This window comes from Phyllostomus hastatus, unplaced genomic scaffold, assembly GCF_019186645.2.
Source record: "Phyllostomus hastatus isolate PE091 unplaced genomic scaffold, TTU_PhHast_1.1 phas_contig_40, whole genome shotgun sequence".
NCBI lineage: Eukaryota > Metazoa > Chordata > Mammalia > Chiroptera > Phyllostomidae > Phyllostomus > Phyllostomus hastatus.
Window position 1 is genome coordinate 1065582 of NW_025333872.1, and position 13372 is coordinate 1078953.

At 54.3% G+C, this 13372-nt stretch overlaps 1 protein-coding gene across 4 annotated transcripts in view; it reads right to left on the reverse strand.

Annotated features, from left to right (window-relative positions):
* Positions 1-13372, reverse strand: part of CPNE5 (copine 5) — an 86713-nt gene that overhangs the window by 3347 nt on the left and 69994 nt on the right. For all 4 annotated transcript variants that reach the window (XM_045843119.1, XM_045843117.1, XM_045843116.1 and 1 more), the window contains 5 exons: positions 10066-10127; positions 3983-4029; positions 2009-2190; positions 1022-1149; positions 663-765 (listed from right to left, as the gene is read on the reverse strand). In XM_045843119.1, coding sequence (XP_045699075.1) covers positions 663-765; positions 1022-1149; positions 2009-2190; positions 3983-4029; positions 10066-10127 — 522 coding nt within the window. The remainder of the gene's footprint in view (positions 1-662; positions 766-1021; positions 1150-2008; positions 2191-3982; positions 4030-10065; positions 10128-13372) is intronic.

A 13372-nucleotide genomic window follows, 5' to 3' on the forward strand; every position in this document is an offset into this window, starting at 1 on the left:
GGGGCCAGGTAGAGGAAGAGGAGTTCATGGACAGGGACAGAGGGAGGAACATAGGAGAAAGTCAGGAAGACAGGGAAGAAATGGAAGGGAGAAGGATGGAAACACAGAGAAAGCAGGGGAGAGGGAGAGAGGGCCACGGATACAGACCCGGGGTGCAGAGGTTGGGCACCAGAGAGAAAGAGCAGGCAGAGGGAGGGAAGCGGAGGGAAATGGGGCACAGGTCCGATTCTGTCAGACACCCCTTCCCTTCCTCCACTCTTGGGCCCCCGTCATGTGGGACACCTTTTGTGTGGGCCTGGAGGGAGGGCCATCTGCAGCTGGGGCCGCGATACAGGGGGGCCACTCCACAGAGGAGTCATGTTCCTGGACCTCCCACCTTCTCTACCTGGCCAGGCCAACTGCGGTCTGAGAGCTGGTTAATGAGGGAGCCAGAGGTGGCTGGAGGGAGTGGACCACCCAGCATGACGAAGAGGTGGCTAGGGAGCCCACTGGTGGGACCAATGGACGCCTCAACCCCACGGCCAGGCCCTCCAGATGCTGCAGCCAGAAGCCAGGAGTGGTCTCGCAGAGGGCAGGGAGAGGAGAAGCCAGGCCCAAGGGTTTCCCTAAAGGAGTGGGAAGGCACCCCCACCCCTGGGCCCGGGTGCCCCCACGCAGCTCACATTGACGATAGCCTCCTTGGTCTGCGCCATGTCCGAGATGACCCCGTCGGTGATGATGAGTAGCACCGAGTACTGGGAGCCATCCTGTACCTCGGCCGCACTCCTGGGGTGGGGCCGGGGCAAGATCAGTGGAGGAGGCTCTGGGCATGTTGTTCCCCGCCCCCCCACCCCCCCCCCAAGGTCCCTTAACACTTTGGTGGGGACAGCTCTTTGGTCGGAAGGGGTCTCTTTAGGGTCAGGGTTCACTGAAAGGCAAGTTGACGGGAAGAGACATTCCCTCCCGTCTTCCTGAGGGGACAGGTGTGGAGGCAAAGGTCTTGTGAGCTGTTGGGATGGGGTGCTAGTGGCCCAGCACTCACCTGGCCACATGGGTGACCACAGGGGCAAAGTTGGTGGGGCCGTAGAGCTGCACCGTGCGCAGGCTCTGGTGGTACGCCTCCAGGATGCCCTCGATGCCGCAGCACGAGGGGTTCTCCTGGTTGCCGTTCTGGGGGCAGAGGATGGGGAGGTTGAGCCCGGGAAGGAAGGAGGGAGGGGTAGGAAGGTGGGTGGGTGGCTGGGGGTCAGTAGGGGCATGACCAGGTGGCACAGGCCAGCAGACCAGTGCTCTCCTACACTCTTCTCTGGTGGGGGGGCAGGGAGGGGCCCACCCTGAAGGGCAGTGCCTGCTCTGGTGAGCAGGGTCCAGACCTACTCCTCACCCCACTCCCCAGCTGCTCAGATCAGCGCCCCTCCCCCAACCCAGCCCTGGCAGGAAATGACTGCAGGGCCTGAGCGCTCGGGAGGGCCAGGGCTGGACCATGCTGTTGCACGCTGTGCCCAGCACAGTGCCTGGCCCTCCCAGGCCCGTGAGGGATGTTTGCTGTGGGTGAACAGTGACTGAGTCAGTGTCCCCAGCTCACCGCAGGGAGGGAGGGAGGGCGTGATCCGAGGAGACATCCCCACAGGGCCCCATCTCAGCATCCACTCAGGAGTCCTAGAGTTACCTGCAGCTGCCCGAACCCAACCCACACCCCCATCCTCATTTCTGGGGCACTGGGAGGCAGTGCAGCCACGTATCCGCTCCCGCTCCTCGCTCCTCCTGGGTCTTGTCAGGGAGAGGAGGCCAGGGCCCACTGCGGGGTGGTGGGCAGCTTCAGGCGCAGATGGGAGTTCTTGGTGAGCAAGGTGGGGAGTGGGTTTCTGGAGGCCCTGATACAAGACCCCTTACACACGGCAGGCAGCCCCCACCCCCCGGGCTACTCAAGTCCCTGGGCGGGGAAGATGGGAAGTGCCCCCACCCCAGGCTCGTCACCACTCCCCCGCAGCTCGGTCAGCCCTCAGCTCTTCCTCTGGGGACCTCCTACCAGCGGGAACTCGTGGGACACCCTGCCGTCAGGGGGCAGCTTGGCCCCGAAGCCGAGGGCGGGGAACATCTTGTCGCTGTCATAGTGCTGGATGATCTCCCCCACGGCGGTCAGGGCCAGCGCGTAGGCGTTCAGCTGGTACGGGCTCATGTAGTGCAGCGACGTGGACTGCGAGGGGTTCCCTGCGGCACAGACACAGAACTTCTGCCGGCCCGCGCATGCCCAGCCACCGTGGCTTCACAGTCAGAAGGGGGCGTCCAAAGGCTCCCCTGCCTTTTACTTCTTTACCCCGATGCCACCTGTCTGACCGCACATTTCGTCCTCTAGCAAAACCTGGCTGTTGGCCCTTCAACACACACCCAGAGGCCCACCCCCTCCCCTCCTCGGCGATGTCAGCTTCCTGCCCGCAGGAGAGCAGGAGCCTGCTGCCGGCCTCCCTGCTTCCGCCGCCCTTGGGCCTGTGGTCCACACTCAGCGCACAAGCCAGAGCGAGCACATGGATCCACAGGCAGCTGGACGACCCCTTTTCTGCTCTAGAGCTCCAAGGCTGTCCCAGCCCCAGAATGAACCCGAAGTCCTCACAAGGCCCCACGTGATCCAGCCTCCAGTTACCTCTGTCCTCATCCCCTACCACCCTCCCCTCTCAGTCCCACCTCGGGGCCTTGGCAGTGGCTGTTCCCCTGCTCCGGGACACTTCCCCACAGATGTACCCGCCGCTTGCTCCCTTGCCTCTTCAGGTTTCTACTCTAGTGTCTCCTTCTCAGTGCGGTCTTGCCTGAGCAGCCCACCGGAAGTTACAGCCTCCCCAGCCCTCCCTACCCCTCACCCTCACTTGATTTTTCTCCATAGCCCTTGTCACTGCCAATATTGTCCATATTTTACTTACTTATTTAAAAGATTTTTAAAATTTATTTTTAGAGAGGGGGAGTAGGAAGAAAGGGAGAGAAATACCAATGTGTGGTTGCCTCTCAAGCGCCCCCTACCAGGGGCCTGGCCCACAACCCAGGGATGTGCCCTGACTGGGAATAGAACTAACGACCCTGTGACTTATAGGCCAGCACTCAAGCCACTGAGCCACAGCAGCCAGGGCTATTTTACTTATTCACTAATGACAGGAAGTACAGCCCAGGCTGCCAAGGTACCAATCCTTCTCTACTTTCTACTAGCTGTGTGATCTTGGGTAAATTCCTTAACTCCTCATCCTCCATCTCCTCATCTGCAGAATGGGGATAATAATAGACCCCACCACACAGGACTGTTCTGAATATTAAACAGGTGTTATTGTAATTCTCTTCTTTGTTATTACCACTAAGGCCTTTCCCAGTTCTGACATCCTACCACGCTATCTGTGATGCCAGGGGTTTCTGACACACCTGTGGGGTATGAGACCTGAGCGTCTTCTGACAGGCACAAAAATGAGCCCTGAGCACTGCTAACAGTGGTCCAGACTCCAAAGGAGGTTGAGATGTTTCTGACAGTGTAAAGTTTGGCACTGATTGCTCCTGGAGCCTTGGTCATAGTCTGATGCTGGAGGGGGTCAGTGGAGGGAGGAAGCTGAGGCAGCCCCAGCAAGGGAGAGGGCTGGGTTCCTGGTCTGTGCGCCCCCTCACTGAAGACCACAGCGCTTAGTCCTGACTCCCCGCCTCCCCTCCAGCCTGTGGGCTGCACGGCAGAGGGTGTGGGATTGGGCCTGTGAGGAAGCACCTCTCCTCCAGGGCTCTCCATAGCTCTGAGTAGCACTGTTGTATCCCCCCAGGGAGACTGTGTGTTCTCAAGGGCAGGGCTGCGGCTCAAGGCCCAGATCTGTTAGTGACTGTGGTTCTGTCTTTGGTTCTCCAGGCCTAAGCACCTCTTCCTGTGAGGATGAGGCCAGAGAGTATGGGAGGCCTGGCTGCCAGCCAGGGCCTACTACCCCAGCCCTGGAAAGCCCTCCCCTCCCTCCCCCATCAGCTCCTCTGCCCATCCCCCACTCACCATTGGAGGCCGTGAAATCGATGGCCACCGTGAAGTTGATCTGGGTCCTAGAAGAGGGAGAACAGCAGGGAAGTTACCTGGACAAGGGCAGGGCTGCGGGGAGGGTGAGCAGAGCTGGACAGGGAGTGGGAGGCCTGGCTGGCACCCAGCCCCACTGCTTGCCTCTCCGTGGCCTTTCCATCTGGGATGGTGACGCCAGCCGCGCCCTCCCCCCAGGGCTGTTGTGAGCATCGCTAGAGTCAGGCAGCATGAAAGCTCTTTGAAGATGACGATGTTCTGTGCGGGAAGTGATCATGATTACTCATTTGCTCATTGGCTCAAATATGGACTCAGATTCAGGGTTAAAACTTATTTGACAAAAAAAAGAGAGAAATAGGCGTTGTACATCCCCTCAGGGAAGAACAAAACACCACCCATGAAGCTGTCTTGCCCCAAAATTGAACCTGAACCTGACTGAGCCTCCAGAGCTATCTACCAGTTGTCTACTGGAAATACAGCAGACAGAGGGACGTGGTAAATGACACCACAGGGCTTGTGGCCAGTAAAGCCAGTCTGTGGGGAGCTCTGGGCACCACTGGAAGTGACCCATGGACCGACAGTATGGGGATCGCCTGGGGACCTAGAGGACCCCGAGTCTCCTGTAGACCCACTGCATCAGAAGCCCTCTGAGGGTGCAGGAAGCTGTCTTAGCAAACCTTCCAGGTGTGAGTGGGGGACCCAATAGGTGAAAAGAGAATTAAGAGATAAATCAACCAACTGCAATACAGGGGTAGGAAAAAATAGGTTTATAGTTGTGAGTATGCAAAACACGGTTTATTCTTGTATTATTTTATTGTATCATTTACTTGTGTTACAACTATACACCTACTTTCACCACCTATGTATGGGTCTTGCCTGATTTCTGCTTCAAATATGCCACTTAGGACACTTTGTAAGTCAATTGGGTAAACCTGAACACCAGCTAGATTTGGTATTAAGGAACTTTCAGTGTTTAGGTGTGATTATGGTGCTTAATTATATTTGACGAAAAGAGTCCTTTTATTTTAGACACATCCTGAAGTATTTGGGGGATGACATGTCCAGGATTTGCTTCAAAATAACTGCATGGAAGGGAGAGGGTATGGAAGAAGATGGGCCATGAGCTGGTAGTTGCTGAGTCTGGGTGAAGGGTACCTGGGTTTCATCATATCTTCTCTCCAGTTTTGCATGTGTTTGGGGTTTTTCCATAGTAAAAAGTTAGCTTTGAGGCTTCAGATTCAGAGTTGAAATTGCTGAGGGTTTGGCTGTTCCAGGTTCTGTGCTAGGTGCTGACGGGGACAAAGATGGCAAGACATGAGCCCCTGAGAAAGTCCAGTCCGATGGTTCTCACACTGAGTGAGCCCAGCCACCAGGGAGCTTGTTTAAAAAGAAGATCCCCTCTTCCGGTCGAGATGGACACATAGGTACACACACTTCATCGCCTCGCACAACCACAAAAAGAATTACAGCTAAATCTCAAAACAAATAACACTCAGAATTGCCAGAAAATCAAACTGTAGGGAAGTCCAACGACCAAGGACTTAAAGAAGCTACACTCATCCAAACAGGTAGGAGGGGTGGAGTCACGGAGAGGGGTGGGGAAGGTGAGGAGATGCAGGGTGCCATGGAGGCGGTGGCGGTGGTGGTAGGACAGGCATGGGTGGTCCCACAATCACATGTGGTGAATAAAAATCAGGAGGGACACCTTGGGAGCGAGCAATCTCAGGTCAGACCACACAGCCCAGGGTTTCAGCACCAAGAAGATAAATCCCCATAACTTCTGCTGTAAAAACCATTGGGGGTTATGGTGGTAGAAGAAACTGCCAGATTTTTGGGAAACTCTGCTTAAAGGACCTGCATAGTCTTACAACATACACAAACCCACCCACTCTGGGATTCAACACCAGGGTGACAGCTAGAAGGGCAACAGTTCCATATGGGGGTTGGGTGAAGTGTCCGGGAACAGGGTGAATGCCTGGCAAACCAGCAGAAGCCAGGCAGCAGTACAGTCCCCTCTCAGAGCCCTCTCCCCACACAGAACCACAAACCAGTGAGGTGGGTTGCCCCACCCTGGCAATTACCAGAGGCTCTCCCCACACAATTTACAGGTGCCTCTTATAGGCCATGCTACCAAGACAGGGAGTCAAAGCAGCTCTACCTAATACACAGAAACAAACACAGGGAGGCTGCCAAAATGAGGAGACAAAGAAATATGGCCCAAATGAAAGAATAGGAAAAAAAAACAGAAAAAGAACTAAACAAAATGGAGATAAGCAATCTATCAGATGCAGAGTTCAAAACACTGGTGATCAGGATGCTCAAAGAACTTACTGAGTAGGGCAACAACATAAAGGAAGAAATTAAGGTTATAATAAGTAGAATAAAGAAAAATCTACAGTGAACAAAGAGTGAAGGAAAGGAAACTAGGATTCAAATCAATTACTTGGAACATAAGGAAGAAATAAACATTCAACCAGAACAGAAAGAAGAAACAAGAAATTTTTTTAAAGAAAGGATAGTATAAGGAGACTTTGGGACATCTCCAAATGTGCCAACATCCAAATCACAGGGATGCCAGAAGGAGAAGAAGAAGAGCAAGAAATCAAAAACTTATTTGAAAAAATAGTGAAAGAAAACTTTCCTAATTTGGCAAAAGAAATAGATATTCAAGTCCAGGAAGCACAGATAGTCCCAAACAAGTCAGATTCAAAGAGGACAACACAAAGACACATCAATTAAAATATGGCCAAAGGTTAAAGATAAAGAGAGAATCTTAAAAGCAGCAAGAGAAAAGGAGACAGTTACCTACAGAGGAGTTCCCATCAGACTGCCACTTGATTTCTCAAAAGAAACTTTGCAGGCAAAAAGGGACTGGCAAGAAGTATTCAAAGTGTTTAAATGCAAGGACCTACAACCTAGATTACTCTATCCAGTAAAACTTCCATTTAGAATGGAAGGGCAGATAAATTGCTTCTCTGACAAGGTCAAGTAAAGGAATTCATCATCACCAAGCCCTTATTACATGAAATGTTAAAGGGAGTTATTTAAGAAAAAGAAGATCAAAACTATAAACATTAAAAAGGCAATAAATTCACAACTATAAACAAATGAATCTAAAACAAAACAAAACAAAAAATAAACAAACAAGCAGAACAGGAACAGAATCACAGAAATGGAAATCACATGGAAGGTTACCAGCTGGGAGGGGGAGGGGTGAGAATGGGGGAAAGGTACAGAGAATAAGTAGCATAAATGGTAGGTAAAAAATAGATGGGGGGAGGGTAAGAATAGTATAGGAAATAGAGAAGCCAAAGAACTTATATGGAACCCATGAACATGAACTAAGGGGGCAATGCTGGAGGGAGGGAGGGTACCAGGTTGGGGGAGGGGGTCAAAGGGAGAAAAATTGGGACAACTGTAGTAGCATAATCAATAAAATATACGTTAAAAAATCAAAAGAAAAAGAAAAAAGATCCCAGGGCACCACTCCCAAGTATGCTGCTTCTGTTGGTCTGAGATGGGCCCAGAATCTGCTTCTCTAATGCATATCCTCTGCCCTCATGTGGGATTCTGAGGAGGGGGCTCTGGGGTCACACTTGGGGAAATGCTGTTCTGGGGGTTTCGAGCTGGGGCCAGGGATGACATAAGCTGAGGCAGGGCTCACCTCACCTGCATTTAGCAGACGGTCCCTGTCAGAAACCACAGCCCTCTCTCCACCTGATCACAGCTGAACTGTGGCTCATGGACCCTTCGCCCCCCAGGAGGGGTGAAGGACATGGGTAGCAGGAAACCCAAGCCACGATCTGCTGGCCAGAGGCAGCTCTCCCCACAACCCCCGTCCCTTGTCTGCTGCCTGGGGGCAGAGGGTCCAGTGGGTCCCAAGCTCTGAAGGAGAAGGAGACACAGCTAGCGAGGGCCTGGGTTCCTGAGTGACTGTGTGAAGCACCTCCCCACCCTTCCCTGCCGCCCCAACAATGAAAAATAAGCCTTTATTTGTTCCAAGCCTTGAGGTTGGTAGGTTGTCACAGCAGTTGACCCACCCTATCCATGGGCTGGTCCTTGTCACCCCTCAGGGTAGAATGTAGAAACTGTGACTTCATTAGAGGGAGGGAGACATTTGGAGGGTGGAAGCCCGGCTCCCTGGGCCACCCTGGGAGGGCGGTTTTGACCTTCAGGACTACAGCGTGGAGGACAGGCAGGCCTTACTCCGTAAGCAGTCTTCCCCTGCTCTGGGTTCTGAAGTGACTTAGGGAAGGAAGGGCCTGGAAAGTAGGTAGTTTTGTGAGGAAGTTCCTCCCTGCAGGCTCACCTCTCTTAAGGGCACAGCAGGGCAGAACACAGACTGCTGAGAAACCAGCTCCGCCTCTGACAGGGGGGCAGAGGTGCCCATACGCTCCCCATGCCACCCCACCCCTCCAGGTGGGCCAGGGAGGGAGGCCAGGGAGGAGAGGATCCCTAGACTGTTGTCTCTGTCAGCTGCCTGCCCAGACACGCTCACTGGCTCTCCGGCCTGGAGCCAGCCTCTCCCTCAGGCTCCCCAGCGAGTGTGGAGAGGCGTGGGGCGGGTGGAGGCGGGGAGGGCCAGGGCGGTTCCAGTGTTCTAACTTGCCCAGTACACCAGGCGCCAGCTTCGCACAGCAGCCCACCCGCCTCCGAGGCTCCTTCTCCGGGAGACGCCACAGCCCTTTAACTCGGCAGTCTCCATCTGCATCCCACCCCGCCCCGGCGCGGCCAGGCAGGCGGGGATACTCATTACTGTGGAAGAAATGTGGCATGTGGTGACAGAAGGCACGCCGCCACTGGCTGGGCATGTGGCCTCCGGAAAGTTATGTAAAATGAAGATCCTCCTTGCCTTGCCCACTGTGTTCTGTAAATTGGGGGTATTATGCAAATGAGAAGAATAAATAGGATGAGGATTGATTAGAAATTAGCAGGTACTACGGAATGTAAGGGGTGGTTGCTTAATGGATCAAGAACAGAGCAGTTTTGATGGGGGAGGGAGCGAGGGCAGGTCGAGAGTAGGCTCAGGAGGGGCAGGGGACAGAGGCAGGGAGGCCTCTGGGCGATGGCAGGGAGGCTGTGTGCCCAGTGGGTGAAGGACAGCTCCCAACTTGGAGACTGCGGGTTCAAGGCCTCAGGGAGCCGTGTCATGGGTGAGCGGGTGTGGCTTCCCAGGCCCTGACTTTCCCTCTGCCCTGGCAGCCAGGCAGCCGAGTGCCCGCACGGCTGGGACGAGCCTCTGGCAGCTGCCCTGCCTGTCTCCTTTCCAGACAGGTGTATCATTCACCTGCCTGCACCTGTGGGCTCTTGGCTACCCACACCCTGACCTGGCACCTGTCCTTGGCAGAGTCAGGCTGTTTTTCCATGAGCTCTTGGCTGGAGCCTCCGAGGCTTCCCCCGCTGCCTTGGCCTGGATGCCAAAGCCTCGGGTTCTTTCTGCTCCTTAAACTCACGTTTGACCAACTGCTGGTCCTGGGACCACCCCCGGCTCATCCTCCATGCCCTCCTGCCCTTTATATGTCCCTAAAGACAGCAGACAGGTTAATCGCTGCCCCCAAGACAGACCAGAGATATCAGGAGCTCAGAGCACAAAGGAATCTTAGAATTGACCAGATTTCAACCTCTCATGCTCAGAGGAAACTGACTCCTGGGGAGAGAGGGTGACCTGCCCTGAGCAATCCAGCAAATTCAGGGTGAAGAGGGCTCTAGAGCCTGCACCTCGTGATTCCTAGTCCCGGGCCCACAGCGCCTCCTGAAGTGCTTGGTTCTCTTTGTCATGGAGTCCCTACCACGTGTCCAGGTGTCATCTCTGCATGGAGACCTGACGCGACCCACTGGCCTCCGTGGCTGAGGAATGCCATCTGCAGCTGCTCAGGATCCAGGGGCAGGTAGGGCTCTGGAGAGTGGTCTAGACCCAGACACCGGGAGGGCTGCTCAGAGCCCAGAATCACAGGCTTTGCCCAGGGCCTCCCGCAGGCCAGGGTGGGGCCAGAGCTGCCCAGGCCCACAAGTGAGGCCCCTTCCCTCTCCATGAGGCCATGGAAACCGGCCGCATCTCTTCTCACCCTCCTTTGATGTAGTCCAGAAATGTGCACTCTGACTCCACAGCAAAGGAAAGCAGCGTGACCTTGAAAACAAAAGGAGCTTGGTCAGTGGGGAGCACAGGCCGGGGGGAGGGGGGATGGCTTGCTGACCCTGCTGGAGCACTCCGCATGCGCCGGTTTGCACACATCATTGTGTGCAGGGCTCACAGCGACTCTATGACGTGCTGGTATCATCTCCATTTTATCACCAAGGAAACTGAGGCTCACAAAGGCCATGCAATGTGCCCAGGGACACTGTCAGCACGTGGCCACCCAAGACGCAAGCCAGGCCCTTCTGAGTCCAGAGCCTGCACGTCACACTCAGTGCCAAACTGCTTCCCAGAAGGACCCTGTCTCTGTCACGGGAGCATGGAGGTTCCAGCCAAGGGCATGGTTCCCGTCAGCGTGGAGCGTGGAGGGCAAGGGGGTCTTCCAGACACAGCCCTGCAACCCGCCACGCTGACAGCGCCACACTTCCACACCCGTTAACCGTCAGCCCTGCAGCCTGCCGCTCCATTCTGCACTTATCATGAACCCTATGTGTCCCCCTCATCCTTCTGGTGCCTCTCAGTCTCTACCCTCAGACCCAAGACCCTCTTAAGCAGCCTGGTCTTTTCCGGGAGGAGACGCCACCCAGGACCCCCTCCCCCAAGCACAGGCCTTTTGACATATGCCCGCTGGCGGCTTTGGCACCAGCTTCACCAAGACTGGCAGCTTCCTGGCAGCTCATTACGATGATGATTTAGGATCGCAGAGACAAGTGAAAGCCTGGCAGCCGAAACCAATTACATGAGGCAAAATTGGGGCAAGGGACCTTGTACCTGCATCACAGAACCCCATTGTAGGATTCGGCTGCTCCCTGCTGGTGCAGGTTCAGCCATCTGTACGGGCTTGCTAGGTAGGCCGGTCGGGCCCCTGCTTGACCAGGCCGATGAGCCGTTAGCCCCAAAATGGGAGGGTCTGTGAGAGCTGAGGGGGCCTCAGAGACCCCCACCCACTGCGGTTCTGGCGTTAGGCACAGGACAAGGCCTGCTTTCACTAGCAAGGGACTATGGCAGTAGCCTCTCCTATGACAGTCACTAGGCTCCTTGAGGAGCTTTTAGAACAGCTTGCAGCCCCAGTGAGGCCCTCAAACCAATTACACCAGAGTTTCTGGGGCAGGGCTGGGGCAGGGCTGTGGCCCTGGATCTTTCTGTAGCTCCTCACCTGAGTCCAACCTGCAGCCAGAGTTGAACTCCTACCCAGGCCCTGGGATGGCCTGAGACCCTAACTTGCCTGACTGCATGGATTCTCCCATGGACTTGCTACTCAAAGTGTGGTCCCCGACCAGCATGCTCACAATCACCACGGTGCTGGTAAAAAATGCAGAAATGCAGATTCTTGGCATTTAAACAAGATCCCCAGGAGATTCTGTACACAGTAAGTAAGATGTGAGAAGCACTAAACACAGATGGCTGCACCCCAGCCTGGAACCCCAGGCAACTAGCTTGGGCGTCTGTATTTTAATAAGTATACTGGACCCTGAGTGATTTAAAAAAAATTTTAAATCAACTCCAGAGAGAATGGAAGGGAGGAGAAAGAGGGGGAAAGAAACATCGATACATTGATGTGAGAGAGAAACATTGGTCAGTTGCCTTCCACACACGCCCTGACTGGGGGCCACACCCACAACCCAGTCCTGTACCCTGACTGGGAATCAAACCTGAGACCTTTTGGTCTGCAGGACAATGCCCAACCAACTGTGCCACACTGGCCAGGGTCCTGAGTGATTCTTTTAAAGTGAAGACTGGGAAATGCGGCAGCAAAGGAAAGTCAAGAGACCTGGGCTCAGGCCTGCTCTGCTCCTGATTCACTGTGTGACTAAAACAGTTCACTTCCCCTTTCTGGGCCTTAGGTTCTTTACCTTTAAAGTAAGAAAGCTGGGCAATATCTGTAGTTTTCAAAACTTTTAAAAAAACTGTGCATCCAATATTTCTCAGCTAGGGGAGTTGCTGCCTCCCCTAGGGGCATTTGGGAAAGTGTAGGAGAGTTCTGGGGTCTCACAATGACTGGGTATCTACTGGTAGCTGAGGCCAGAGGTGCTAAGCACCCCACAATGTGAAGGGAAGGTCTGCGAGGTGCAGAATGACCCTGCCTAAGTCTCCAACTGCATCCCCATGGAGAGACACTGCAGCTTTGGACAAAGGAAATACAGGGCGGGGCAAAAGGAGGTTTGCAGTTGTGAGCAGGTGACACAGAGTTTATTCTTGTATCATTATTTATTGACTATTGTACTATTTTCCAGATGGATGACTGTAAGCCTACTTTCCCCACCTTGTACCATGCTGAGCCTGTCTATGGAACAGCTCCACTCAAAGGGGTTGGGGCTTGCCCCTCTGAGTAAGCAGACTGCTTTGCAGCTCACAGGCCTGTGTCTCTGCATCTCTCGGATGTCTGTCATAGCCAGCCTGTGCAATAAGGAGGGGAGGGATGACTCGTGAGCCCCGTGTCACAGATGGAGAAAATGAGCTTCCTCAGAGGAACCTCAGAGCTCCTTGACGACAGCCTCTTCTGGGCCTGGAGCTGCAGTCTGCCTGACTCACGTGACTAGGTTTGGCTGCATTGGCTGGTGGTGCTGTGGACCTCTGGAGTGGCGAGGGACACGGAGAGTACGGGAGTGGACATGTTTGCACTGCAAAGACATTTGCTTGGTCTATAAATGCACTGTGGGCGTATCCAGCTCAGGGCCTTTGCACATGCTGGTCCGTACTAGAATTCCCTTTCCCCAATATCCTCAATTCCTGCCCCCTCACCTTCTTCGAATCTCTGCTCAAATGTCCCCTGCTCAGAGAAGCTTCCCTTGACTACTTTACACAAAATAGTTGTTTCGTCCCTGGCATTCCCTGTCCCTCTATCTTATTTTACTTTTCCCCACAGCACTCAAACCACCTGACACACCTGCACACATGTGTACGTATGTCTATTTGCTTTCTGTTTCCTCCCACTAGAACAGAAAGGCCAGCAAGACAAAGACTTCCATTTGTTGAATAAATGCGTGAAGATGAGCCCCCAGGAGCTGCTGGGCCAGTGCGCTCCCCAGATGGTCGCAGTGAAGCCAGGGCAGTGCCCGTGGCCCCTGCCAGCTCTGAATAAACTACGGCGCCGGCTGCCCTTGCTACCACTCTCCAGCTCTGGGACTTTCGTTGAGTCACTTTCCTGCCTGCAGCCTTGGTTTCCTCTTTCATGACAAGGGGATGATAACAGCTGCCTCTCAAGGAAACAACCTGTGAAAAGCACCTAAACTGGGAAT